A 26,823-nucleotide genomic window follows, 5' to 3' on the forward strand; every position below is an offset into this window, starting at 1 on the left:
CACGTATATGTGGAAGTAAAATGACTGTTCTTTACTGAGAACATGGCAACTGAGAGAGGGAATGGCAGAAATTGAACAAAATACAAAGTAGGATTTCAACAGAGAAAAATGTATGACTCTTGAGCTTTGGATTCAAGTCTTAGTGCAAACTTTCTGTAAAGAGGTGATGGCCATTTTTTATCTGCTTTATGATTTGTCATTTCTTTGAATGTCTCTCTTTTTCTTTCCTGCACTAGACTACTTGCTGTTTTTTGTTTGTTTGTTTGTTTATTTGCATGTCATTACATAAGTAATAAAGTCATATGTTAACATCCTGGAAATAAAATCTAAAGATTATCCAACGAAGATTCAGGTAACAGCAAAGACTTCAGTAATTCATATTCAAAAATATTTAATTTTCAGATGTTCATTGTATGTGTTAAATTCTTGGTTACAGCAAAAAGTTTATAATATACAGCATCACAGTGACATATAATCAAGCCGTAACAGTGCAGTTTATTACAACTGTGTAAACAGAAAGTATTTCTGCAATGGCACTCTTCATGAACCAAATTCTGGGATACAGAATCTCAGAAGAAGTCAAATGAAACATTTACATAGCAAAGAAAACCCCAAATTAAAGTAGAATATATGAATCTGGCCAAAGTGTCCAATCCACATTTTTAAAGAAAAAAATGTGTCCTTAGAATTTTTGTTTGCTTTCTTTTAAAGAAATTAAATATGCTTTTTTTTTTCAAGGCATCTATCCAGCATGACATATTTCTGCTGTTATTGAATGATAAGAACTAAGAGCAAATGTTTCTTAATTATGACTTGGGAATGCTATTGTCTGTATAGTATGATACCTGCAGAAGATATTCCCTAGGAAATAAAAATTAGTTACTGAGAAATAAAATCCTAGATGCTCTCCAAAAGAAAATTATTTTATGCATCTAAGAAAAAAGGCACTACCTTGCTTTTCTGTAAGGGAAGTAAACAATTTGATTATAAGACAATGTACATACTGTAAACTGTAGGATGGGTTTGAGCTTGAAATATACTTCATCTGAAACAAATTTTAAAGATTAGCACCTAAAATATAAAGCTAGGATTTAAACATTTCTAGTAGCTTTCTGGTCACACATTAGTTATAGCTTGCTTGATGGATACAATTTTGCCAGCAATATTTTAGTGTTCTCTGAGATCCTTTTAATGAAAACATACAGGTCTGAATTGCCCTACATTTTATACATGTACTTTTCCTACGGGAGGCTTTGCATATGTTCCATCTCATGTGCAGAGAGCTGACTCCACAGTAGCAGGAAGTACAGAGAGAGCAAAGAATTTACAGTTATTAATGAATACTGGAAAACTTGAAATACATGATATAATTACAAGCTGGTATCTTCAGTTTACACAAAGCTACAAATTTGCTTGTTAAGAAAAAGACATTCAACATGTGCTTACTCACATGCTGACGCAGAGTTCATGCAAAATATTAAAAAAAAAAAAGGTAAAAAGAAAAACTTATAAACTGTTACCCTTCAGAAATACTGCGTATACTTCATCCTCAGATAAACTGCAGCCCCCTCAGAAACAACAGGGACCTAATGTGTAGATTGACTCAAGCAACATGTAATTGCTTCCTCTGTAATAAGAGGTGAACAGCAGTATCAACCAGGAAATGTCATTGAATTGTACTTCATTTCAAATACTGTCAAGTCCAAACTTAGGTTCATTTGTCGCTAAACAATACACTACCTTTTTTTTTTTTTAAAAAAAAAAAGTTATTTTCTTGGAGGAAGGACATTTTCTTCATAGTAGCCTGGATTTACCACATTTCCAGCTGGATCGTACCTAGCTACCACAAATGTAGAACCATCACTAGCAGATGCTTTTCCAACTCCCATCTTTTTTGTGTTCTTCCAAACCATTGCTGTGAAGTGGCCTGAAGAAAGAGAGAAATACATGCAGACATTTTGGGTGCTAAATCTATACTATTCCTTTAAATGTGTGGAGGGGGGTGGGGAGAAAGAGACATACGAAACTGTTTTTTTCTCTAACAGGAGAGAAAACTGAAAGTGTGAAAAACAAAACAAAACGAAACAAAACCTCTACATCTAGCATTTTGTCTTGAAAAAGCCTGCTTTCATCTGGTTCCACTCTAGTGTTCCCAGTTCCATATCCTATTCCCAAACAAGAATACCTAGTAAGAGAATCATGAAAGACATAGTTTGATGAATATCTGACATAAAACTCCACAAAGACATCATGTTTTTTTTACTTCCTGCAGTATGAACAGCAGTTCTACCACCTCATCATCCCTCATCCTGCCTGCATGCGCAACTGTTGAAACTAGTACTATCTTTTGTGGCTTCTTGTGCCTAGCTCTACTAGTCACCCCCAAGCTGTGTTATCAGTCATTCCCCCTGTACATGGACGAGTAACATGGGCGAAAACCAAGATTTTCTTCATCTCAGACAAGCTTGGGCATATCTCTTACTTAATTCAAGGGACAATGTTCATTCAACACCGGATTGTCAATATGCAATCAATGACCTGTGGCTGCTCTCCAAACTATAGCTGAAGTAATCTCTGTGATTGCAGTGATGCAGCTTGGTAGAAGATGTGTCAATGTAAACAACAGCACAGTACATTTAGTAAGACATCTACATGATTCCAATTCAGTGGCATTTACAAATTAATTTGCCTTAAAAATAAGTTGCTTTTTAAGAACTTTGAAGTTGGAGGAAAAATACAATATATTAAAAAAAAACGACAACAAAAACAGATTTCACTTACTTCCTTATTTCTCACAGTTTTCTTTTACCCTTCTGTCAGTTTCTAACATAAAAAATAGGGGAAATTCTAATATTTTTTTTTCCTAAGAATAAGGTAGATTTTTGAAAAATATCAAAACAAGCAAAGCAGCCAATTTCTTAAAATAAAAGCTTTGCTTTTGAAGAGAAAGTGCTCAGTCTGAACTTACCTGTCCCTGAAGAAAAACCTGGGTTTTGAAAGCTGTAATTTTTTATTTCACTGTACCATCTGTCAGCCACATCCTTCCCTGAAACACAAAAGAAATGTGGAATCATGACAGGTCACATAAACACAAGAAAGTAGCTCACTTACAGCATGACCAGCAAGATCTTCTGTTAATAGCTGGTGAGAACTGTGCAACTGAAGGCACGACTTCTGGAAACATGAAGAAACAGCCTTTACTGAAGCAAAGTTTTTGAAATACAGGTAACACAGTAGCACATGTTACTTACCAAGTATATATTGTTTTGCACCAGCTGTTGCTATATGGTTACTAATTAGTCCAATGTTTTTTGTGAACCACCTCCTGCCATCAGTTACTTGAGTTCTTCTCTGCTTGTAGACACAAACACAGTCCATCAGTTTCTTCACTGAAGTGCTAGGGACTATGTGGCCAGCACAGCCTGTCTCAAAGCTCGGGCAGGCAAGTCATGAGACAGCTGCAGAACAGCTAATCCCAGTCCGGGGAGATCTCAGTCGTGAGGTGCTCCTCAGGTAGGATGGAGCTGATGAATCACAGATTGGTTTGGGTTTGAAAGGACCTTAAAGACCACCCAGTTCCAAACCCCTGCCATGTGCAGGGACACCTCCCACCAGACCAGGTTGGCCAAGGCCCCACCCAGCCTGGCCTTGAACACCTCCAGGGATGGGGCATCCACAGCTCCTCTGGGAAACCTGTTCCACTGTCTCAGCATCCTCAGAGCAAAGAATTTCTTCCTTGTAGGTGATCTAAATCTGCCTTTTTTTTTTTTTTTTTTTTTTTTTTTACTTTAAAGCCATTACCCCTTGTCCCATCCCTACACTCCCTGACAAAGAGTCCCTCCCCAGATTTCCTGTAGGCCCCCTGTAGGTACTGGAAGGCTGCTGGAAGACTGTAAGGTCTCCCCGGAGCCTTCTCTTCTCCAGGCTGAACAACCCCAACTCTCTCAGCCCATCTTCACAGAAGAGGTGCTCTAGCTCTCTGGTCATCCTCGTGGAAGGAAGAAGGAAGTGAAAAGAATGAAGAGCACTATACTACCACCAATTCTTGGCTGCAGTGAAAACTTTGCAGGGTAGAAGTTAGAAAAACCTACAGACAACAGAGACCAGTGTGGCGTAGCATTTGGATCTGGTGGGCTAAGAAATCTGTTTTGCCCTTAACAAAATGTTTAACTGTCTGGCAATTTAACACATTGGGTTTTAATACATTTTTTTTTTTCTGCCCACAACTGTCTGTAACTTTAAGCCTGGAAGGTAGTGAAGGCACACCTCCCCTATATTAGATGAGTGCTCCTGTCATTAGGTTTCTACATACAACTTTCAGCAGATACTCCCTCTTGGGACACATTTGAAAAGACTTCAGTGAAAACCTTGCCAGGTTTTCTGAGCAAAAAAAGGAGGCCTTTGACCTGTGGATCCAGGCGTTTGAAGAGTTCCAAGCCCTTAGAGCTCCAAGCAAACCAAAGAAAAATGACTCTCCTGACATCCCTTAGTTTTCTGTGTTTTCATCAGCATTTAATATTCTGAATTTCTAAATGCATTTATTCTTAATGGTTTTTACTCAGCACTTGAGCCATGGGGGATTTCCACTTTGAGGTGCTCTAACTCAGGGTACTACAGGCAGACACATTAAAAATACATGTTTAGGAGCTGGTACTGCATGGAAATCCTTATGTCCAGCACTGGCACGTGTCCTCAGAGGTATTCACTGACCACGGTTATTTAGGGATCACAACTATGGTCAGTGGCATAGCACTGTCTATAGGTCTCTAATTGTGACATTTGCTCAAGAAACAATCCTCCCTTGTTTTGTGCTGAAACATTATGGAATCCGATAGACAAGAGCAGATTCTGATAATCCACAATGAATCTGGTCAAACTGACAGCACAGAGGGCAGAAGCTCAGAGCATAACTTGCAGATGCCGTGCACTCAAAGGTCAGACATTACTTCTTTTCCATTACTGTTTCTTAGGAAATTCTTGTGTCAAACATGGAGGGGGGGAAGAAGGGACAGGTTTTTCCTTGAGCTACATCAATAATGAAATTTCTGCTTAGCATTCCAGGAAGTATGACACAAAGACAGTTCATCTCGTAATTGCCAAAGATGTTAAGACTACTGCCTTGAAGAATGCTGGTCCCTGGTGGACTACTGGCTGCAGAACCACAACGACTCATGTTCTGCTATTTTGCAGCAAAAAATCATACACTTGCACTGTTTAAGAAGTCAGGCATTGAGTTGTTAACCTCTTTAGACTTCAGATGCTTATGAGTGCAATCTGCTAAACTGATGGCGTCGTTAACCTGGCAATCTGGCTGTCAGAGCTGTCACTGAAAAGAAAATATTGAATGAACTGCCATCTCTGAAAGCTTTGTGGAAGCACGATGAGCTTATCCATACCACACAGCTTGTTAGGAATGGCGTTCTCTTACTAAGTCTATTTACATTTTCTACATAAAAATGTAGCAAAACTTCTCTTGATTCCTAAAGTAAATGTTTTGGAAATAATAACAGGTTCCTACTTTCTCTGTTCTTCCTGTCCAAACAACAAATCCTGTAGACCTGTTTTATGGCTGAAGTCTCTAATGCAAATAAAATATCTGTTCATCTGTTACTCACACTAAAGCTAAAATGAAGGCTGAAAAACTTGCAAAGACCAATCAATGTGCAATTCCAGGGGAAAATAAAAAACACACAGGATAAAAAACAAACAATCATCCTGTCCCACACCAGACTTCACAGCTATGAAGAATGTAGATGTGTTTGTGGCAAGCTGGGTGAAACAGAAGCACAGAGTGTGACAGCAGACATATCAGACCCTATAAAGCATATGCACTTTGTACATACAAGTGCTTAAATAACTACACTACATAAATGAATTTCTACAGATGTAGCACTGCATTTCCACTGCTATCAGCCCCTCACTCCATCCATTAATACAGAGCAAAAAGAGTAGGTCAAGAGAAAGTCAACACCACACTCTCTACTGTAGCTCTAAGAAGTGTATCTAGTTTCCATGCAACACGAACTGAAACTCAGCATAACGGAAAGGTTGCAAGACACATGAAAGTTCTGATTTAGTACCTCTCCATGTTTTTTGTCTGCCTTTTTTTTTTTTTTTAATGTAAAGAACACCATTGTGTGAAAATCTGGTAATGCCTTAATTCAAGGAAGATGGCAGTGACATCAGGTAAGAATACCCCAGTCCTGCACATGAAAGATAATGAGCACAGTTATGCAAGACAAGTTATGATGTGTTAATTCTCAGCCTTAGCAGTTAAGCTTGCAACTAACTTACTGCAGGCAGGCAGTGAAAGTCTAGAGGCTGATAGCTACGCTCTGTTCAAATGTGAAGGATCGGGTTATCATTGCACAGTATTGCAGTCATCCTTGAATGAAAGAGTCATTGCATCAGAGGCTGTGAGAAATTAAAGACTGACTTGTTCCTGGCAAGAGGGAGGGTGACCAAAAGACTAGGCAACATGTGAAAGACTCTGCCCTGAAATCAAGCTGAAGACATGGCTCAGAAGTGAAGGGGATGAACTGTATTTGTCAGATTCTGCAGGAGATAGGGGGTACCTGTGTGAAAGTTCCTACCATATGAGAAGACAGGCAGGTACCTATTGATTAAATGTACTTTTCTTCTGATTTTTTGTCCCCTGGGGAGCAGTAAGCAATAATCCACCTTTGAATATGACAGCTGATACACAGGTCACTATGGGAAAACTGCCATGAGCCCAGTGGTGAAAATGAACAGAAAGAGAACACAGGGGAGCAGAGCGCTCAGCCTAGCCCCTTGGATAGTAACTTGCATCCTCAGACATGCTGGTTTGGAGAACTGACCCCACTATTTCCATTTCAAGTTATTACAAGATACGTGATGCAGTTATATTCAGCGCCCATTGATTGACCTTGCATTTGAATGTTTCATTGAAAACAACTCCCATTTCTTCGCCCCCCAAACATGGGCTGATGATTGTTTGAAATGCGTTTCAAGAAGGAAAAAAAAAAAAAACACAAAAGAAATCACACTCCCACCCATCATTGCAGATTATAGCAGAAATGACAGAAGTTTAATTCTATCAAAAACATCCAGATCTGTCCTACAGTCAGTGCTGCAGCTTCTCTTCCGTTGCTCCACTTGCAGAACCAATGAGTATATTGCTCTTTCTTTAAATATCCTTCCTGTTTTCATCGCTGTTAACCACATTTACAGTTTCAACACTTTTTCAATGGAAATGTGGCTCAACTCCACCCTTCTCCTAATGATAGCCAACTGATGACCTGCTCAGATAGACTTACCAGCTGCTCATTTTGGAACAGGCTGAGTCTCGCTCTGATGAGTTTTGTCAGTACCATGACTCTCTGGGCACAGCTACATCACACAAAGTTTGGTGCAAAGATCCTTGAATTCGTACCCAAGTATAGTTCTGATCAATACTAGGTACAGAATAAGCATAGTAGTGTTCATTTAGCATTTACCCAAGCTAAGAGCCAGTAATATGGCCAATCTGTCTGCTCCCCAAGCTGCCCCAGGTGGTTGGAGGTACACATAGGACTAACAGTCCTGGTGTAAGTTCCACATAAGGAGAGAGAGAGAAAAAGGGACCACCCCATGCAAACAGGCTGCTGGTCAATATTCTTGCCTGGCCATGCCCTGCACATTATCAGAGCAAGCTGTCTTGTTGCCTTATTAAATTTCGTTTATATCTGTTTTTCTGGGTGAGGAGTTGTATTCTATGTGCATGTGTATGGGAGTCAAGTGCCAACAACTGGTAAAAGACCAAGGGCAGAGGGGTCCGTGTATCTGTGGTGCCAGCAACTGGAGCAAGTACAGCTGCAGGTGTGCAAGCACTAGCACTAGAGGACTAGCTGGTGTGTAGTTGAAGTGGCCTGGAAGCCACATCTTTGTGGAGGAGTCACTGCAGAAGCATGTGGCCACCACGGGGACAAGAGGACTCCGGGGAGCTGTGGGTGCATGGGTGATATGGGCTGTACCAGCTGCTGGAGGGGGACTGCAGCCTCAGGGGTTTGTATGTCAGGGTACCAGCAACTGGGGAGACTGGGATCCAGGGGCAGTTACTGGGCTGACTAGGTGTTTGAGCCCAGCTGCTGCAGGGACAAAAATGAGTTTGATTTCCTTTACTGGAATATATATATTTCAAATATTTTATGCTAGCAAAAATATATTGTTTTATTATATATATATTAAACAATCCATTCTTAGAATATATATTTTATATTCATGTATAATTTATATATATATATTCATATATATATTCATATATATATATTCATATAAATATTATAGTGGACACTATATATTGTAGTGGACCTTCATCATGATCAGCCAGAAAGGGGGACAGGACGAGACCACTGGTGCTGTACATGTAAATCTGACTGCACCTATCTGTGTGGGTCTGTGTGGCCACCTGCATACATACGTGCATGCTGTGTATGTGTGTCTGTGTGTGCACACCTGGGAACACGCTCTCATCCTCACTACCAGTTGGAATTAAGGCACAAGGCTGTGGCAGCCCAACAACTGTATTCAGCTTCATTAACATTTAATTGCTCTGGGGCCAGCCTTACTGTCTCTTGTTATACCAAAGAAACCTTAAATCTTCAAGACAACTCACAGAGTAAGTTGTTAAAAACATTCTAATAAAATTACAGCATACAGGTCACATTCAAGATCTATTTAAAAACCAGGTACCCCAAACCTCATATCTTTCATTTATCATTTTTCTAGGTTTTGTTACCACAATCTCCCTTCCACCAGTCTGAGTGGAAAGCAGGAGAGGTGGGTTTAAGTTTCTCTCAGAAGTAAAATAACTATCTAGATGGGAATCTAGATACTAGATAAACAGTTCTGGGGAGTAGTCCTCTACTCCCAGCATTCCTCATGAGGGTCCGTTTATTAGTAGTACTGTATAAGCCTGGTGTTGGAGAGCAATAGAGAGCCACAGATGCCTCAAGGTATGCTCTGACTCAGAAATGTTTCTGAGCATGCACCTGCAGGGCTAGTGCAGAAGGTACCTGCACTGCTCTGCACACTAGACCAAATCTGTCCCCAAACCTGGGTTCCTCCCATCACTGCATGATATCACCCAAACCTGTTAATTTCTCTTACGAACTCCCCCATCAGCTGTAGTGTTTTCAGGGGCAGCACATCACACTCTTCATGGCACTGTTCACCCCAACCAGAATTTAATAATTCAGTGCCTGCCTTCAGCCTGCCGGTACGCGAGCAATGGCGCGAGGCATCCTAAGAAGCCTGACACACTACAGCTGCCAAGGCAGGCTGTGGTCTCTCGCATCAGTGGCAGATGACAGCTCACTTACTTGAACGTAGATAAAGAGAAGCCTGCCACGGAGCAGTTCCTGCAGGACTTGGAGGGAGGAAACAGCTGTCAACTATTTCTTGGATTACAGGGATAAACATATTTCCAGCTACAGCTTTAGGCTATGTAACTCCAAAATCCTGAATACAATGTCAGAGATTCTTGTGCCAGGAGAGGGTCAGACTAGAATGCCCTTATGATGTAAATCTTAAATCTTTTCTGAAACAGGATATACATCTTCTGGCATTATTACAGAACTCCTTAAGAGTCAAAACAAACAATAGGATCGCTTTTTTTTTTTTTTTCTTCTATACAGACAATACACAGTATGCTGTACGTTTATTGAGTTTTGCTTTATCTGGGAAGGAAACTGGAAGACACAGACTCCCTTTGTTAAGCCCTTGAATAGATGCCTAATACAAATTTCAGCCTCATTGAGCAGGCTACAAATTAACTATCCAAAGGGAACTATATGAGAAAAAGACGAAGAATGAACCAGCACCACAGAGATGAAGACTAAGCCCAGAGAGGGGAACAACTTTCTTTGAAGAACTAGTTTTCTCATTCTGATACTCTGAATGATCCTGCTACATAGGAAATGGAGAACAGAACAAAAGAGGATGTAGCTTCATTTTCTTAGCAAGGCACTCGACCCCATGGATAACAAATAGCAATAAAATTGTTCAAAATTGGCAAGTTATGCATGGAAACACTGCATAGAAGAAAACAAATGCGATCCAGAAAACGACTGGCATTATAAAATTTATGGAAGGATTCGTGTGTTTTTCTTCCAGCTCTCTGAAAGTGAATCCTGTTTCTTTAACCTTGGGGGAAGAAGCACAGGCCATTAACGCAAACAAGAAGGAAGAAGTAAGCTCAGCCAGTGAGTCATAGGCGCTGTGCAAATTTTGCCATACATCTGTGTTTTCCCATGCTATTCTGAAGTCTTGCCTCAGACTCTCGCAATGGACAGAATGCCAAATGTTAGTAGATCCAGTTGTATTTTTCCACCCCGCTTTCCTTTTTCAATATGAAAACATATCCACTAGGGCCTACAGCTGGCACTTGCAAAGGAACCTAGCAGTTCCTTTTTTTTTTTTTTTTTGGAACTTTTAAACCCAGGGACCTGGGTCTGAAACTCAGTTCCTAAAATTGCCAGGCCCTTAAAATGGGACCTACAGTCTGCAGAAATGAGCTTCAATCTCCTCTAGACTGTGCTGGGAATTCCAGGGGCGGATGGGAAAAAAGAAGGCAAGTGGTGACTTTTAATACACACCACCTGCTCTCTCGGCAGGCAGGGGCGTTAACCCTGCACGCTGGAGGAGGAAAGAGGGAAGAGCCTGCTGAACATAACTCTAAGTGCTCACCACAGGCTGCCAGCACGGCCAAATCTCAGCTCCTAGGGCACCCAAACCGAAAGCTGTCAATTGTGTGTTACGTTTATGATCAGAAAATGCATGGAGCACTTTGTCTTCAGAAACAAAGGCAGGGAAAAAGGTTCAGAGCCTGTTTACTGACAGAGCAGAAGAGACCAGATGCTGCTGCCTGATACACTTGCCTCTCCCTCTCTGGCTTCCTCTCACCTTTTTGCCCCCACAAACAGGAACTGCTGTGTTGTATGCAATTGCCACATTTCCATCTTCCTCACCACAGCTGGCCTGTGGTCAGCCCTTTCTTAGGCGAGGGCAAACTAAGGATAAAGGTGAAGAACAGGACACTGACAGCTTCCCTCTCTCCTGCCAGGGACAGAGAAGTAGCACTCCAAGTAACGCCACGTCTGGGACAAACAGAGCAGCCTAGCCACCAAGCCCTACATCCAAAGGGACATAGAGCACTGCAGGAGTTCATTACCCCTTTGGTGCCTATGTGTGTTTCTTGCTCTCCACACACGCAGGTGACTGCACACCAGCATCCTGTCCCCCATGCAGCATGGGCTGGGCTGCGGTGGCTGCTTTTTCAGAGCAGAGGAAATGGGGGTGCCTTTGCAACCAGCTCATTCATGCCCTGAGCCCAAAGTACATGAAACAGGCCATTTATCTAGTGTCTGTGAGACAGCAAGAGAAGAAGAAAGTTTACCTGGTTGATCATAGGATGCCCATGCCAGGTTTTCTCCGCATTTTCCGTTAGCAGACTCGGAGCTGTGTTTGAGGACCCTCGTGGTAGCCAGCTCTTCCGCATACCTAGCAAAGGAATCCACACATCATGTCACAGACCACAGCCAAGTTGCTTCAAGAGAAAGGGTGATGGTGATTAATTCACTCTAGATCAGGCAGTTGGAAGCATGAGACTTGTGTCTGAAATCATCACCCTATGCTTCATTACAGTCAGAGATAAACAGACACCTGCTGAGGGTGACTCATTCATCCTAAAACGGGGATCCAATAGTCAATTTATTTAGCCTGCCTCAATTCTTGGGACTGAAAGTAGTAGAAAATAGGCCATTTTCAACACAAGCAGAGAAACAGAGCAAATTAACCAGAGATAGACCAGATAATTACCAACAAAGATACAAGATATATCCAAAAGAAAAGGTGAGGCTCTTCCTCGAATTTAAGATTATGCACAATCTGTCTTGACAAATATGAGATTTCTGATATTTCATGTCTGCTATTCAGAACAAAACATTTCTGGTTCTTGCCACCAACCAATCACACCAGTTTCCGAACATGCTTTTAATCCTTATAAGTAAGTTACAGGCAGCAAACAAACAAAGGTTTCCTACTGCTGCTCGCCCCAGTGAGGAAAGTCAGCTGAGACCGGAGAGGATTGTGAGGAATTCCAGAAGGACCTAAAAATACCCAGGAAGGGCAACAGCACACTTAGAGATAAATGTGGAGCAATGCCTGGTTGGCAGAAATAATCTGAACTATTCATATAAATTGATTCGTTCAAACCATCGGTAAAAGTTTGAAGAGACAAGAAGTGTGGCTGACAAGTCAATGAAATCTCTTCCTCATTGTGAGGCACCACGTAAAATGGGAACAAAGCAAGCCTCTGAAGAACAGGAAGAAAAACTCAGAAGATTACATAGGTATGCAGATGCGTCACTGGTATTCCAGAAATACTGCATCTAGTTATCGCGGTGTCTCAAAAACTGGAAAAAAAAGGACAGAATTAGATTTTGATTGCTGCCAGAGGGCACATCAACAAGCCATGTACATGGTGCGCTGTACAGCACATCACCTGGTAGGGATTTCTGGTCTGGGCATAAGGGGACTGTAGCATCTGCATGACAGAGCGTGACACTATGCTGAGACAATAAATCGGGTTCTGGAAACACTACAGCTTCTCTGGCTCCCGGCCAGCCAGCATGGAGAACTCTGCAGACTTATGGTAGGAAGCCTAATGGGAGATGAGACGTCACATTTGCAGTGATCAAGCTGACCAGTCTTTAGCTATTATGTGAAGACATTTATATTCTGAATAGTTTAGTCATCATTTTCCCCTTCAAGTATTTCCTTTGTATTGTGAAGATCTATTCCTCAGCCTGAAAAAAAATAAATAAATGACCAGGTGATGTCCAGAGGTCCCTTCCAACTTCAACTGTTCTGTGATTACATGAAAACTACTTTGACCAAATGTTGCTCCAAAGGGAAAGGAAATAATCTGGTTTTCACATCTACAGCAAAGACGAGAAGCGGTAGTGGACTAAAATTTCTGCAAGGAAGTCTTAAATCAGACAGTAGGAAGGTGGATCCGCTGTATGTTAACTGTACATTAGGGAGTTTGTACAGTCTTCAGCACTGGAGAAGAGGTAAGGTGCGTCCCTCCTGACAGGCTAGGGAACAATGTTATACTGACTTTGCTTTTGTGGAAGGAAGACAGACAATTTGATCTGAAATTACTTCTCTTTGATTTCATCGGTCTCAGACCAGTCATCAGTTCCTACCATGAAAGACTTCTTTTCTGCACTATTTCAGCAGCAGCAGAGGTTCTTTTGCAGATAACAGTGCATCATCTGACAGAGATGGTGGTGAAGCATGTTTTAGGCAACTACCCTCTGCAAAGGAGACACACGAGTGTAGACAGATGCAGCCCATGTCTCGAAGAGGGTGCAAGGAAGATTCACACACTTGTGGCCAAAGAAGTGCCTGTGTGACTAGCCAGTGTTATGTGATAGAGAAAGAAAGGAAGAAAAGATTTGGGTAGGGAGACAAAAAGAGTAGGGTCCTTCACTTCCCACCCAGTAAGCTTTCATTGAATATCAGCATATCAAAAGGCAAGTATTTTTGCAGTATGCACAGGCAAGCCTAGCCAGTAAAAGTGACAGAAATCTCATTAAAGAAAAGAAAGGACTGAACTCACTGTTGGGCTCCTCTGTTTAACTTCTTGCAGAGTTTTAATGGGGGGACTCCGTGTTTCTTCCTGTAGTCATTGTGTGCTTTCAAGACCTCTTCAGCAAATTGTTTGGAAGCTGAAATCACATCAAAAAATTGGAAAGGTCTGTCAAATACAGACATCAGTGAAGACAGAAAAACATACCCTGTAGACTAAGATGCTGGAGAAGGCTGGACTGAAAAACAGGAGCATACCATGCTCATTACCTACGAGTAGGATGAAACGAACCATTAATGCCTTCTGTCCAGGAACAATAAGAGACACTCCCAGTGGGATGGTACAGATACACTAAAGGTTGAAGAAAAACATGAACCTCATTCCCTTCTGCAACAGCAAGGTGATTTAAAGTTAGTTTGACTGACTCTCATTTCAAGATCTCTATGCACTGCATGGCCATTGCAAAGAAATCGGAGTAAGCAAGGATTAAGTCCTTTCAGGAGATACACTAAATATGCAAATTATTATCTCTGTATGCAAGAATTTTTTGTATCAGTCAAGACACTCCCAAAATAAAATGGAGATATTAAAATGTGTAGAAGTATGCAAAGGCTTTGAAACACACAGCATTCTTTGTAGGCACTACATAGCACAAATTCACAGAACACTCCAGATACACCTGTGTTTGGCTCAGGATGAATAATTGTCACAAACAGCAGGTGGTAACGAAGGAAGTGACTGCTGGGGAGGATTTTTCTTTTTTTTTAATCCCCTGTGCTAGACTGTATTTGGTAAATATCTGAATTCTGAATTTATTACAAAGCTTTAAAAAAAAACAAAAACATTTTCGTACCGCTAGTAAACCTGGGAATTTCAGCAGCAGCAGGCAGAGGACAAGTGCTAACTCACAGCGACAAACCAGGTGTGATTCACTTTGATGGCAATGTTCTCTCTCTCTCTTTTTTTTTTGTGTGGTTTGTGTTTTTTTTTTTTTTTGCCTGATTTTTTTTTTTTTAAGTTTCAGGAAAAAAAAAAATCTATTAATCTTCCCTGGAATTGGTCATCCGGTGGAATTTCCTGCATCAAGAGAGATTTGGAACTGAAGTAGGGTATCAGGACAGACAGAGAAGTATTTTTTCACTTTTATGTACTGCTGAAGCTTCCGAACAGACCAAGAGATATTTTAGTATTCACTCCATTTTTACTGTAATACAGGTTTCTACATTTATTAATGCAATTTGTGACATAATTTCTGACATATTTAGTATCAGCTTTATAATTCTATATTCTATAAATCTTAATAATTCTATATTCTATAAATCTTAATAATCATAAGTCCTAATTAGAAGGACTCCCATCATTTTCCTTGTAAGATATTTTCAAAGCCCAGATAGATCTCATGACTAGAAAGTTATTCCTGTTATTAACCTTAGATTTCTCAAGTTTCCCTCATTGCTCGATTTTAACAACTATAATCACCCATCCCCTCCTTTATTAGCTTGTACTCTGTTCTCTTGTTTGTAGTGATGCACTCTCCCACAGTGTAGCTGTCAGTGCGCATATACTGCTCTTGCAATGCTTTTCTAAGGTAATTATCCAACCCACACTCACACTTTTAGCTGTTGCCAGAGTTCTCACTAGTTTTAAAAACAGCTTCAAGATAATATGGTGACCTAAGGTAATCTCAATGTCCAAATGCACATAGAAAGCCATTACTGTCTCACTCAGTGCCTTTTAACTTTTGAACAGAATATGGAGTTGAGTTGGTCCATTTCTCTGGACCAAAGTGATGCTGTGGGCATAGACCTAATATATTCTGCATCAACATGTTTTCGGGCTAGATTTTTTTTTTGGTAAAAAAAATTTGTTGGCATAAGACAGCTGAGAATTCAGCAATAGGAATCTTGTTGAGTGAGATGAGGTCTGCCCACCACATTCCTCCTCTTAGGTCTGCCTTCACTTTTGTGTCACAAATTGCATACCCTCAAATAAAACAGGCACACCCACTTCAGTGTGTAAGCACCCACACACCCCTTGCTAACAAAACTCTTCCATCATCCTTATTGCCACTGCTCACAGCTCACTGATGCTATTGAGCCAGGATCTTAAACCTCTTATCTGCTGCATCATGGCCTATTTCTAACGCATCTACCACAGGTTACTGAGGAAAGCAAGCCTACAGTTGACTTAACTTCACTGGTGCAGGGGTCTGTCCTTCTAGCAGGGACATTTTAAGATAGCCCACAAATCAGAGAATTTGAAATGCACAGCACTGGAAGTTGCATCCCATGCATCACAGTTGCATCCAGGCTGCCTTTTTTTTTCCTGCACAAAACCATCTTTGAGTTTGTGGCTGTTATTGCCTAGACTTAATTTCTCATTTGCTCAGCGTTAAATAGCAGATAAACAATCTGACCTGCAAGTATGAATGGTTTTATTCAAGTGATTTGTTTTTGATTACAATAAAAAATTTCAAACTCTAGGAAAAAAAAAGCTTGAAATTATCTGAAATGCAGCCTTTTTCAACTGTCAGTCCATCTACTAACAGACATTGCACAATCCAGCTCTGTGCTAACATTTTGATCTACAAAAGACCAACAAGACATGGAAAAAAAAAAAAGACAGTTTCTTCCAGCTATAGCAAACACCACTCTGCAGTGCCTAGGGGCCTTTCCCTTCCCTTCCCTTCCCTAAAGGTGGCTGCTATATAAACACTTATCTACAGTGACTCAAGCTCATGTGCTAACCACCTCCCTCTCTCCACTGCCTCTCCTCTGTGCTCCGAAGCGTGGAGAGGGACGCCCAACTGCCAAATACATTTCAGATTTGTTCTGGAAGACATGTTAAGTTTTTCCATTTTAATCAATGTTCCATACACTGAGAAGCCAGATATTAAAAGTGAGAGTTAATGGGAGTTTTCAGGCTCCCACCCAAATGCGAATAGCTTCCCAAGCAGCTCTGGAGATGTATTTTTTTTCCCTTCACATAGGCTGCTTAAGCTGCTAGAAAAAAATATTTCCTACTGCCAGGAAGTTGTTTTTGGACATGAATCATTACACGGTTTAATAGATAAAACAATTAAAGCTATTAGCTACAGTTGTTTGTTTCTCGTTATTCAAACATTTACCTCTGTTTTAGATTCCCCTGGAGCATTGCCTAAGATATGACAGCACATGACAACGAATTTACAGGCTATGATGTAGTATAGACCACCTTGTAGTATAGCACACCTTGCAGGCTTTTTGGACTTTCAGGTTCATTGATCTACTTTGTTTGAAGAAGTATGCAGAGGCATCTAGGTTGACTTTTCCCATCAGATTTATTTCCCCGAGTATTATATTTCACCATTCTTTTCCTTCCTCCAAGCAGTGCCAACCTACTCAACCTCTCTCAGGTGAAGTGCTCTTCACGCCTGAATCCTTCCTGCCTCTTCTCTTAACCTTGTCTTCTCCTGCTCTGCTCTCCCCTTTGTTTGGCCACCAGAACAGAAGCAAGTTATCTGAACATGTCCTCCGTGATACTGGCTGCTCTATATCACCTCTGCAGCCATCAGCTGGACCTACTCCACTGGTCTTGCAAGATGACATGGGGAAAAGTTAACAGTAAAATATTTCACAAAATACAAACACAAAACTGCTCCACCCAATTCCTACACAACAGATATGCTGTGGGTAGCCCTTATGTCACAATTCAGGGCCCACAGCATTATGCCAAGCATACACTTGAGTAGTAAAAAAGACACGTTTTTAATGGCTAAGTATCCACCGCAGTGATTCAAGAAAGAGCATGGTGTCAATTTCTAGAAGTATCATTGTCTTCTCAGTGCTCTTTGCCCTATTGTTTATGGGTTAATCTTCACCAGCAATTTTGTACTTTGCATAGATACTAAGTTTTTCTTTTTGCCTTCAGATAATTAACACATAACAGAGTCAACAAGAAATGGACCTCCTATAGAATCCTCCCCAGAAGTGTACCAAAATGCCTATCTCAATATATCTTTGAACCTCATAGACCTCACCTTTTCACTCTGTGTGTGCACTGCAGGTAAACAAAGATAGTGACCTCAACTTTCAGTTTTGCCCCAAAATAACTAATTAGAAGGGTAGTCATGTAGCAGCTAGAACCACATTTCTGAAGGCAGATGAAAAAAATGCTTCAAAGAACCCACTCTTTTGGGAAGAGGTAAATGCAAAGAAACTGATACCAACAACTTTGGTGATGTGACTCATATTGCCCAGAATACTGCACATTATTTCAACACTCCTTCCTGCCCAGAGCACAGGGAGGAACATTAATGATCCAGGCAGAAAGAAGTCAAGTGTCAGAATACATGGAGTACAAACAAAGTGGACAAAAAAACGAAAACAAAAAAACATAAAATGTAACTGTTTACAGACCGAGTATATCTCATCTTTAAGAATGAAATCTATTCAGTCCCCCTTGACTGTACAGAACTGCTCTACTCTGACAGAAGAAATGGAGTGTGGAAAGATGGTGCAGCAAATACAGTTTTTAATATGCTCAACAGCTTTGTGAGAAAATTTCTTAGAAGCTTTAGGAACTACAAAGTTTTTATATGAAGAATTCCTTTATTACCCACCCAGATAACTAAGGATAACTCTATTTTGACAAACTTCTCAAAGTATATTAACAGATTGGAAGCAAACAAACAAAATTCTTAAGTAAAAGCCACCTCAGCCAACGACCACATTCTCACCTAGACCTAAGAGACCTGGTATATTTATTATCAGAAATTTGTCCTCACTTGAAACCATTCTCTAGAAACTAGCCACAGCTGAGTCTTTCACACAACAAGCACACTGCTTCTCAATGGAGAAATGATGGCTATTTAATTAAAATGAGAAAGGTTAAATGAAGACAGTTGCACCTCTGTTGCATTTTGACTCTGTGCTTTGATTTGAGGACACAGATGCTCCATAGTGGTTTTATGCTGGTTCACCTCTGCAAAGCCACAAAGACCAAATATTTCATGTCTCTTACTCCATGTGTTTGACTGCACCTTCTTGCTCCCCATCTGGGATAAAAGTGTTTCCACAGACTGGTCCTTAAAGCTATTCCTAAATACATCATTCGGGAGCATGGATCTGACATGCCAATTCATGCATCACTTCCAACCAAAAAAAACCTGACATCCTCCTGTGCCAAACTCCCCTGTACTCTAGCAAAACTGTCTGATTGCTTGGAAACACATAGAGGAAATGAAATCATATATACGTTTTGAAGGGGAGGAAAGATAAAATGATACCATATTCAAAAAACATTATATCCTGGGTGGGGTTTCTTTGTTTTCTTTTATACCTTTGAACCAAGGATACAATAAAGAGGCAACACCTCCATCCCATACAATGGGCCTTTATGGGGGATACCATAGTTGTTGGTACCCTATTTCCCTTCCAACCTGAATTATCCTATTTCGAGTTAGCAGAGAAAATACTGCTTAAGGGCTTGCAAAGAACTGGGGTTTATAGTTAGACACAAGTTTGAATGAGAGTAGTTTCCTGGAACTTCATTGTGTTTAATCAGTCTGCTCAAAATAGCTTTCCCCTCAGTTCAGGAGATCCCACTTCAGGGAGAAGATTCTCTGATGCCCCTCAGCACTCAGTTATGTCTTAAATTTTACTACACCCCTGCCTATCACTGGGATGAGCTTCAGGACAACAGTAAGATGCTCGAGTAAATTGAATCTGATGGACACACTCCCCACTCATTTTATTATCCAGGTTTCCTCTACAGCAAACTGGCAGCTTAATAACCTTGCATTACCTGTGCTGTGTGATGTAACACATTGCTCCCCCTCTCCCCCATTCCCAATTTGAGGCATATTGCCTGAGAATATGAAACCACTGCTGTAATAATGTTTCAATGACATTAGTCATGTCACTGTTTGATTGCAAATCCTATTCTTGCCATAATAGACAGTGCTGATTACTTCCTCACTTAAGGCCTTTTATAAACTGTTAGGCAATTGACTCTACTGATTAAAAAGGAACACCTGGTAAACGGGAAACTTCACAGCACAGAGAAGCAGTGGAGCCTTCTGAGATATTTAAAAAAAAATAACGAAGCTAATCAGTCTTGAACACCGACAAAACAAAGCTCTCTTTCATTTTTTGTGGGGGAGAGTGACGCGGGAGGAGAAGTGCTTTGCTTGGAGCCCCTCTCCCCTCCAAATAACGAGACCAGCAAACCTTTCAACAACCAAGTAGCTGCAATCATGGAGTGGTCATCACGCCTAAGACTGTAAATGACTGCTCATCAAATCTAGAGAAGCCAGTGTTGGCTTTGCATGAGAGATAATCAGAGAGCATTATTTTTACCACTATTCTGCTATAGAGGACCACTAATATTGTAATCATGACACACATGCACAACCCTTGATAGACAGTTAGTGAGTAAACTGCTAACCCTTTAAAAAGGCTGAGACCCTCTCATTAATAAGGCCTTATATTCTTAAATCTAATTGGACATAATTCCTAAATTCCATAATTCCATAAAACATGGTTTGAAAACCAAAGCCCCAAGCAACCTACTGATCACACTATGCAGGAGGAGGAAGTGAAGCAATCTTATTCATTTCTTCTCTTCTTCTCTCCCCGACATCCTATTTATTGAGAGTTATTAATTACAGTACTTTCTGAAGAAATAAGGTGTGATTGTATTCACTAGTGAGCAATACCAGAAATCAGACTTCCCTACTACCTAATCTGAGCTTCAGCCACTGGGTTTGCATGACTGCAACATGATACCCAGCTCCTAAGCAATAAACAACACTCTTAAGCCCCTAACTCATTTGAACGTGCTACATGAGAGCAGTTTGTGAGAAGATACCCGCCATGGTCATAAGTCCTCATACAGCTGTGATATAGAAGATATAGAAGAACAGTCGTGGTCTGAACACCAAGAAACACGTTTTCATTGTGCAGGGATGGAGCACTGGCACAGGCTGCCCAGAGAGGCTGTGGGGTCTCCTCCTTGGAGATCTCCAAAAGCTGCCTGGACGTGGCCCTCACAATGTAAATTAGAAGATGGCTTCCAAACCCCTGCACTACAACGGTGGCATTGCAAACCTTCAGAAGGACAGTTAACTTAACCACTTCATACAGCTCTGTAACAAATATAATTAAAGCTGAGACCAGGCAAAGCCCACACGATTTCTGTTGAACGCCAAGGTTCACTTTGGTAACTTCAGTTCAGTCAACACAGAATAATACTAATTAATATTTGTGGTGGCCTTAACTAGGTCCATGTTGTCTTCCCCCAAAACACCCACAGCCACTGCCATCTCTTACAGGCTCATGCCTGCTTGCACGTGGGCCAGTTCTGAATGAGAATTGTCAGCCACAGGCTTGGCCTTGCCTCCTCCTCCTCACAGGGCCACACAGCCTGACTCAGACACAGTTTCTGTTCAGACCTTCAAAGACTGGCCAGAACTTGCTTATGTCTGTCTGTAAAAACACAATGTTGATATGCTTCAGCTAATCTTTTGGAGAACAGAATGGCCTTTACCAAAACAGCTATCTGAAATATTCTGCTGGCCTGTGGAGATAGGCAATGAACGACTCAGCAGTTACAATCGAGAGACTCATTTTCTCTTACTTTTGGTTCCCATACACAGGGCAGCAACCAAGGCAAATTCAAATTCAAACAAGATAGAAACTAACAGTTGTAGTGTTTAAAGAAAATGAGGTCTTATGTTGAATGTTTTCACTGATTTTCAGTAATAAAAGTTTTCTTCATGCTTAATTATTTTTGAGAATGATTTCTTGAGGGATCCAGGAAGGAGGGTTGATGCTTTTTGATGTGCAGCAGCATGGCATGGGAAACCTCGGTAGGTATCTTTGTTAATAGAGACCATCCTATTCTGTCTCATTCCTTGTGAGCCACTTCATGCTTGTTTTGGTGCTTATCTGCCTTGAACACCAGGAGCTAAGGCGACTAATCTAGCAGCAAACAGGAGTAACCACTCTTACAAGGGATGGCTGCTGCGCCACTGGCCAGTTGTCGACCTTCTCCTCTGCCTAAACTACGATTATAAAAATTAGGCCCTGAATATTGTTTGCTAAAGCTTGATGCCTTCCTGGCAGAGTTTCCTCTATTTCTCATTCACCAAACTTGAACTGAGTAATTAGCATCATCTACACACAAAAACTGGAGAAGTATGACTTTTTAAATTGAATCAGGTTGATTTTTGAAGGGCCCTTTTCCTACTACTCCTCCAATTCAGCTGGGATGTAAAAAGAAACAGCCAGTAACTTGCATTAATCACAAGTTCTGCAAATGCCCCAGTGTTACCAAACATGCATGCTTGGTTACTTGCAGTTTAGGCATTTATTTCCTCTATCCCCACGGGTCCTGCAAAACCAGCCAACACAAAATGCATCGTCATTTTGTCAGTCTGCAAGTATCACATTTCTCAGAAAGCAAACAGGTCATTTCTCTAGGATACTTGAGCTTTTGTTAAGAGCTGCTGCAGCTGTCTCCTCCCGAGATGCTGAGTGCAAGCTTTCCCTTCAGATCAACCGAACACCCCTTTTTTACCCTGCTCCAAATATGCATCTTCAAAGCTAAAAACCAGCACATGCTTCTCGGGAAGCCTAAAGGCAACGAGGAAAAACTGCACTGAGTTTGATTCATATCTCTCTTCTTGTTATTGGAACCCCTTTGTGGCCCTTGCTTATTGTTTCACTGACTCAACGCGCGGCACAGTGGGTAACTCCCAGCCACCTCTTTGGAGACCCACCCACATTTGCAGTGGCAGGAGTGGGGGAAGGAAAGAAAATAAGGAAACCAAACACTGTAAAAAAGATACCCAATATTTACTGAGCCCATTCTTCTCTTTGTCTGAGTGTCCTGCACCCCGCAGCCAGGAGTCAAAGAGCACTTGATTCCCTCCCCATCACCTCTGCTGGGATTTCAGAGGGCGAAGGGGGCGAGATCCCTTTCCCGGAGGGGAAATGGAAGAAATGAGACTTTCCACAGCCTCTCTCTGCCACCTCCCCAGCCATCCCAGTGCGGAGGAGTGGCTCTGGCAGCCAGCTGCCTTCCTGAGCAGGGCTGGCAGCTGCTGCTGTGGATAACCCCTCCGGGCCGATGGCTGCTCCGGGACCCCAGCCTCCGCGCACAGCTGCACGGGGGTCAGAGCTGTGCCGTGACGAGGCTCGTAGCAGCACGCCAACAAAAAGAGCAGCCAGCTCACCATCGGCTCATTTCCTGCTGAAAACGCTCACCAATATTTTTTGGGAGGGGGTTGAGATCTCACGGGAGGGGAGCCTGCACCACCTGCTAGCCCAAATGCTGCGTAAAAAGAGAAGACCAGTGGGAGGACAGAGGGGGGTCCCCGTGTTTTGCTTCAGTGTTTGCAAAAGTTGTCTCCATGGGAAGCATTTTTCTGAGTCTGATGGGGAAGTTTCAGTATGCACTTGGTTTTAGCAGCCTGCAGCTTCCAAGGAAGCTGAGTCAGAGGTACTGATGTCTTCCAGCGCTCAGTCTTATTAAGTGAAGCAAAAACACTGCTACGTCTGTAATCTGGCTGCAATACTTACAAAGAATTATCAAAATTCCTGCAAGGAACTGAGATTATAAGCAGCAGGATTTATCTGCCTGGGGACACTTAGGATCTCAAGATAAATTCACCAAAGATACAAAGGTAAAGAAACTGCTCTGAAGACATTTATTCTAAAATAGAGAGCCCCCAGTTTATGTGAATTAGGGGTGCTCTAATTCACAAATCATGAATTATTCACTAAATTTATGCTTTCAGGTAATCTCTGCTGTAGTCTTTCTGATCCAGGAGAGGAGCATGCACTCTTTGGATGTCACCAAGAGGTCAGACCGGTCCCAAGCTGTTATGTTTCCACACATCCCAGTACAGAGAAACCTGCCCACATCTCCTAAGCCTGCTGTGTCCTCAGTAGTACCACGGCTGGAACACGCAATGTTTTACCCAAAACACAGAGGACGCTGTACTCTTCCTAATAGCTGCTTTCACCCATTCAAAGGCAAACAACACCGAACAATCTCAGACAGGAATTTAGAGACTTCATGGTGGTGAAAAGGGCAGATTTAGTCAATGAACCAATTGTCAGGACAGGACCTCTGATTGTGGTCCATCCAAAAAATACCTCATACAGTTCAAAGGCAGCAACCCGGACCCAGCTTGCCATTGATTTGAAAAAGCATGACACAAGTGAGAAAAAAAAATTAAAACGTACTTAGATCTTAAGCTCTATTTGTATAACTTCTCGGAGAAGGAAACAATACCCAAGCCTCCGTGAAAGGAATTTCTGGTCTCCCTTTGCTCCTAATTTTGAAACAGAGAGCTGGCGTGCAGGGCTAATAGCTAAAGATAGCAATTGCCTTACAACTGTATTAGCAATTTGCAGAGACTGGGCATTAAAATTAAGAGATTATAATCTGTTTGGGGTTGTGAGGGGTACATCAAGTCTCTACTGTCTTTGCCCAACCAACTTTGCTAACGTAGCACAGGGATGCTAGGCGTATCTGGCACTTGTACCTTTTATGCCACTAGCAAGGAACTTCTGAACGTGGTACTTCTGAGCGACTTGAGTTATTTAAAAGGTTGTAAGGTAATTTTACTAATCCTAACCCACTTGAAAACACGCAGACTGCAGGCCATGGGGCCAAGCCTGCACACTGGCAGCTATGTGGTGCTAAGCCAGGGCTGGCTGTCAGACTGCCGCCACATGCCGGGCAGTAAGAGCAAGCCCTGCAACAGCCACGTTTTCAGAGGGCTCAGACTTCATATGGCTGCTGACCTTTAAAAAGGAAAAAGAAAGAAACCTCAACACACCCATGCTGGGACCCATCAGAGTGTTACCCTCACACAGATTTTCCTCAAGTTTCCCTGTGTTTTTAGGTGAATTTTCTGAGATTTTTTTTAGTGGATTTTACCGAGCATGTCCCACACGTACTCTTTATGAAAGGACAGGTAGATAACATGCCACCAGGCTCTGACTAGTTACAGAAATAACATCCTAACCACAAGAACAAGAATAAACCGTCCAGTTTCATAGCAGTTTCAAAAGATCAACACAGATTTCCAGGCTCTAGGCATGTCTCTGTTCGAGGGGAACTGCTCGCGGCTCTAACGGGACAAGGGCGGACCAAGCCCTGGGGCGTGAACTCTCCCTTTTTAAGGTCTCCAGCTTCTAAGGCAGCTTCAGAGGGGTTTTCTCCAACACAGAACGCAGGACCCAGGCCCACAGACAGCGACGAGCAAGTGATAATGCAACCAACAGCCAGCAGAAACAAAAAATCTTCACAAAAATCTGCACAGCTGGGGAAGAACTTTTGAGCCCAGCCAGCCTACACTTGGTTAAAGTGTAAGCAGAGCTTAAATCTAAATCCTCCTGAAAGAAATGGCAATAAAAAGCTTCTCTCTCCAAGCCAGCAAGTCTGTGGACTGTCTGCAGCACAGGAAGTTTTGTCAGGCAGCTACACACAAAGCATTATTAATGCTATCAGGCTTATAATACAACCTCTACATTTTGCAGGTTTGGTGGGGTTGCTTTTTCTTTTTTCTTTTTTTTTTTTTTTAATGTAACGGTCCTGTTTCACCGTGTCATAGAGAATGCTCCTCCCAGCCTGCAACACGCACAAATGAAAGCAGCCTGCTCAGAGAAAAGCCACTAATGCTTCGGGAACGCTTTCGGAGCACAAAACCGAGCCATGCCATTGTAAGAACATGCAGCCAACTGCACAGAAGCATTTGCTCACCTGATTTTCCCATGATCAAGTTGTGTGATGTGTTTTTTTTTTTTTTTTTTTTTTTCTTTCACCTGATGTCTCCTCTCTTGATGGAGTTTTTCTGCTCGGCGCCGGGGATGAAGGGCTCGTAATTTCAATGCAACTTCACTCTGCTGCGACTTCTGCTGGAGGAGCTCTACTGAAATAACCCGTTACCGCCCCTCTCGCAGTGCTCGGGGAAGCCTGCCCCTGCCTTATAAGGAACAGGGACACTGCTTTTTTTTTTTTCTTAAGAAGATTCTGTTTAGGGTCAGGAGCTGCGTAGCCTCCACAGTAACCATGCATCTCAAAAACACCATATGGTTTCACATACCGATTCAGTTTAGTAATAGGGACTATTTCCTGATAAGAGTATGCTGTGGAAAAAAAAAATAATCTGCTGACAAATAATTATGCTGGCACAACAGGCATAACCCACGGGGTTAATTCATACAGCTGATTACTCGTTAAAGTTTTACTAAGTTATTGCATGTAAAGTTAAAATAGGCAAGTGACATGGGACTTTAACTACATTTTATGACTATGAAAAGAACTCTCTGCACTGCTAAAACGATGTGTAGAAGATATTAGTAAGATGCAGCATAGGATTCTTCAGGGTAAGCAGGAATCGTGACGCTGGTTTATTTATTTCTGTGAAAAGAGTTTGATGTTCGTATGCCTTATTTCATCTGTGCAAGCACACTACAGGCTGTACCACTGATACCTTCATATTACATCTAAACGTCTCACGCTAATCTGACAAATATTAACTATCATTTCAACTGCTGGGTGTGGAGATGTCACTTTATTTATTTTTTTTTAATTCAGAAGTGCTGCATCTCTCCAAGTAATAAGTCAGTTATGTGCTTCCTACTTCCTTCTTTTCTTCTTTACAGAAAAACGTCTGAGGTCAATAGTTCCTTTTTTCTTTTTTTTTTTTTTTTCTCTTTACAATACCTTTCGAAAATTGGAGGTTTTACCTCAAAAAAAAAAAAAGGAATAAAATGATTGTTTTTATTTTATTTTCAAATAAAATAAATAGCAGAAGCAGATGAGGAAGACATCGTCCCTTCACCAACATATCCCTCTTAAGATTGCTTCACTGGTGATGCTGCAGCACATGCCGAGCGTGTGTCATTATCTACAAGCTGACCTGATCGCTAGGAAGAGATATGGGGGTGAATGATCACCAGCTGGAGGAGAAAACTGCAGGCTGCAAGGTCAAAGCCATCTTCACAACTGCCTGACACCTCCTGAAGCTGGTGGCAAGCTCGAGCAGAGTGAAGACGTCAGAGAAGGTGAACAAGGAAATCTCTTCTGCTCCTCCTGCCATGAGAACGGCAGTCACTGGCTGAGGCGGGGGCACTGCAGGAGGCACTAGCAGAGCCCTCTACACGGAGATGTAAAGGGATTTGTTGGATTTGTTTGCAGAAGTCAGCAAA

General features: G+C 41.7%; 1 protein-coding gene across 1 annotated transcript; it reads right to left on the reverse strand.

Annotated features, from left to right (window-relative positions):
- Positions 1 to 374: 374 nt before the first annotated feature.
- Positions 375 to 25,672, reverse strand: GLIPR2 (GLI pathogenesis related 2). The gene is made up of 5 exons (XM_035550458.1): positions 25,373 to 25,672; positions 13,646 to 13,754; positions 11,417 to 11,520; positions 2,969 to 3,046; positions 375 to 1,927 (listed from the first exon to the last, which is right to left on the reverse strand). Exons 1-5 carry the CDS (start codon positions 25,383 to 25,385, stop codon positions 1,767 to 1,769), a joined length of 465 nt encoding a protein of 154 aa, XP_035406351.1. The 5' UTR covers positions 25,386 to 25,672; the 3' UTR covers positions 375 to 1,766.
- Positions 25,673 to 26,823: the final 1,151 nt, after the last annotated feature.

The sequence above is a fragment of the Cygnus atratus genome, chromosome 2 (genome assembly GCF_013377495.2).
Source record: "Cygnus atratus isolate AKBS03 ecotype Queensland, Australia chromosome 2, CAtr_DNAZoo_HiC_assembly, whole genome shotgun sequence".
Classification (NCBI taxonomy): Eukaryota; Metazoa; Chordata; class Aves; order Anseriformes; family Anatidae; genus Cygnus; species Cygnus atratus.

Coding starts and splice junctions, on each gene's coding strand:
- GLIPR2 (XM_035550458.1), bottom strand. Junction 3,047..11,416: donor GGCATCCTATGATCAACCAG/GTAAACTTTCTT, acceptor TTTGTGTTTCAG/GGAAGGATGTGGCTGACAGA. Junction 1,928..2,968: donor AGGTTTTTCTTCAGGGACAG/GTAAGTTCAGAC, acceptor CTCTTTCTTCAG/GCCACTTCACAGCAATGGTT.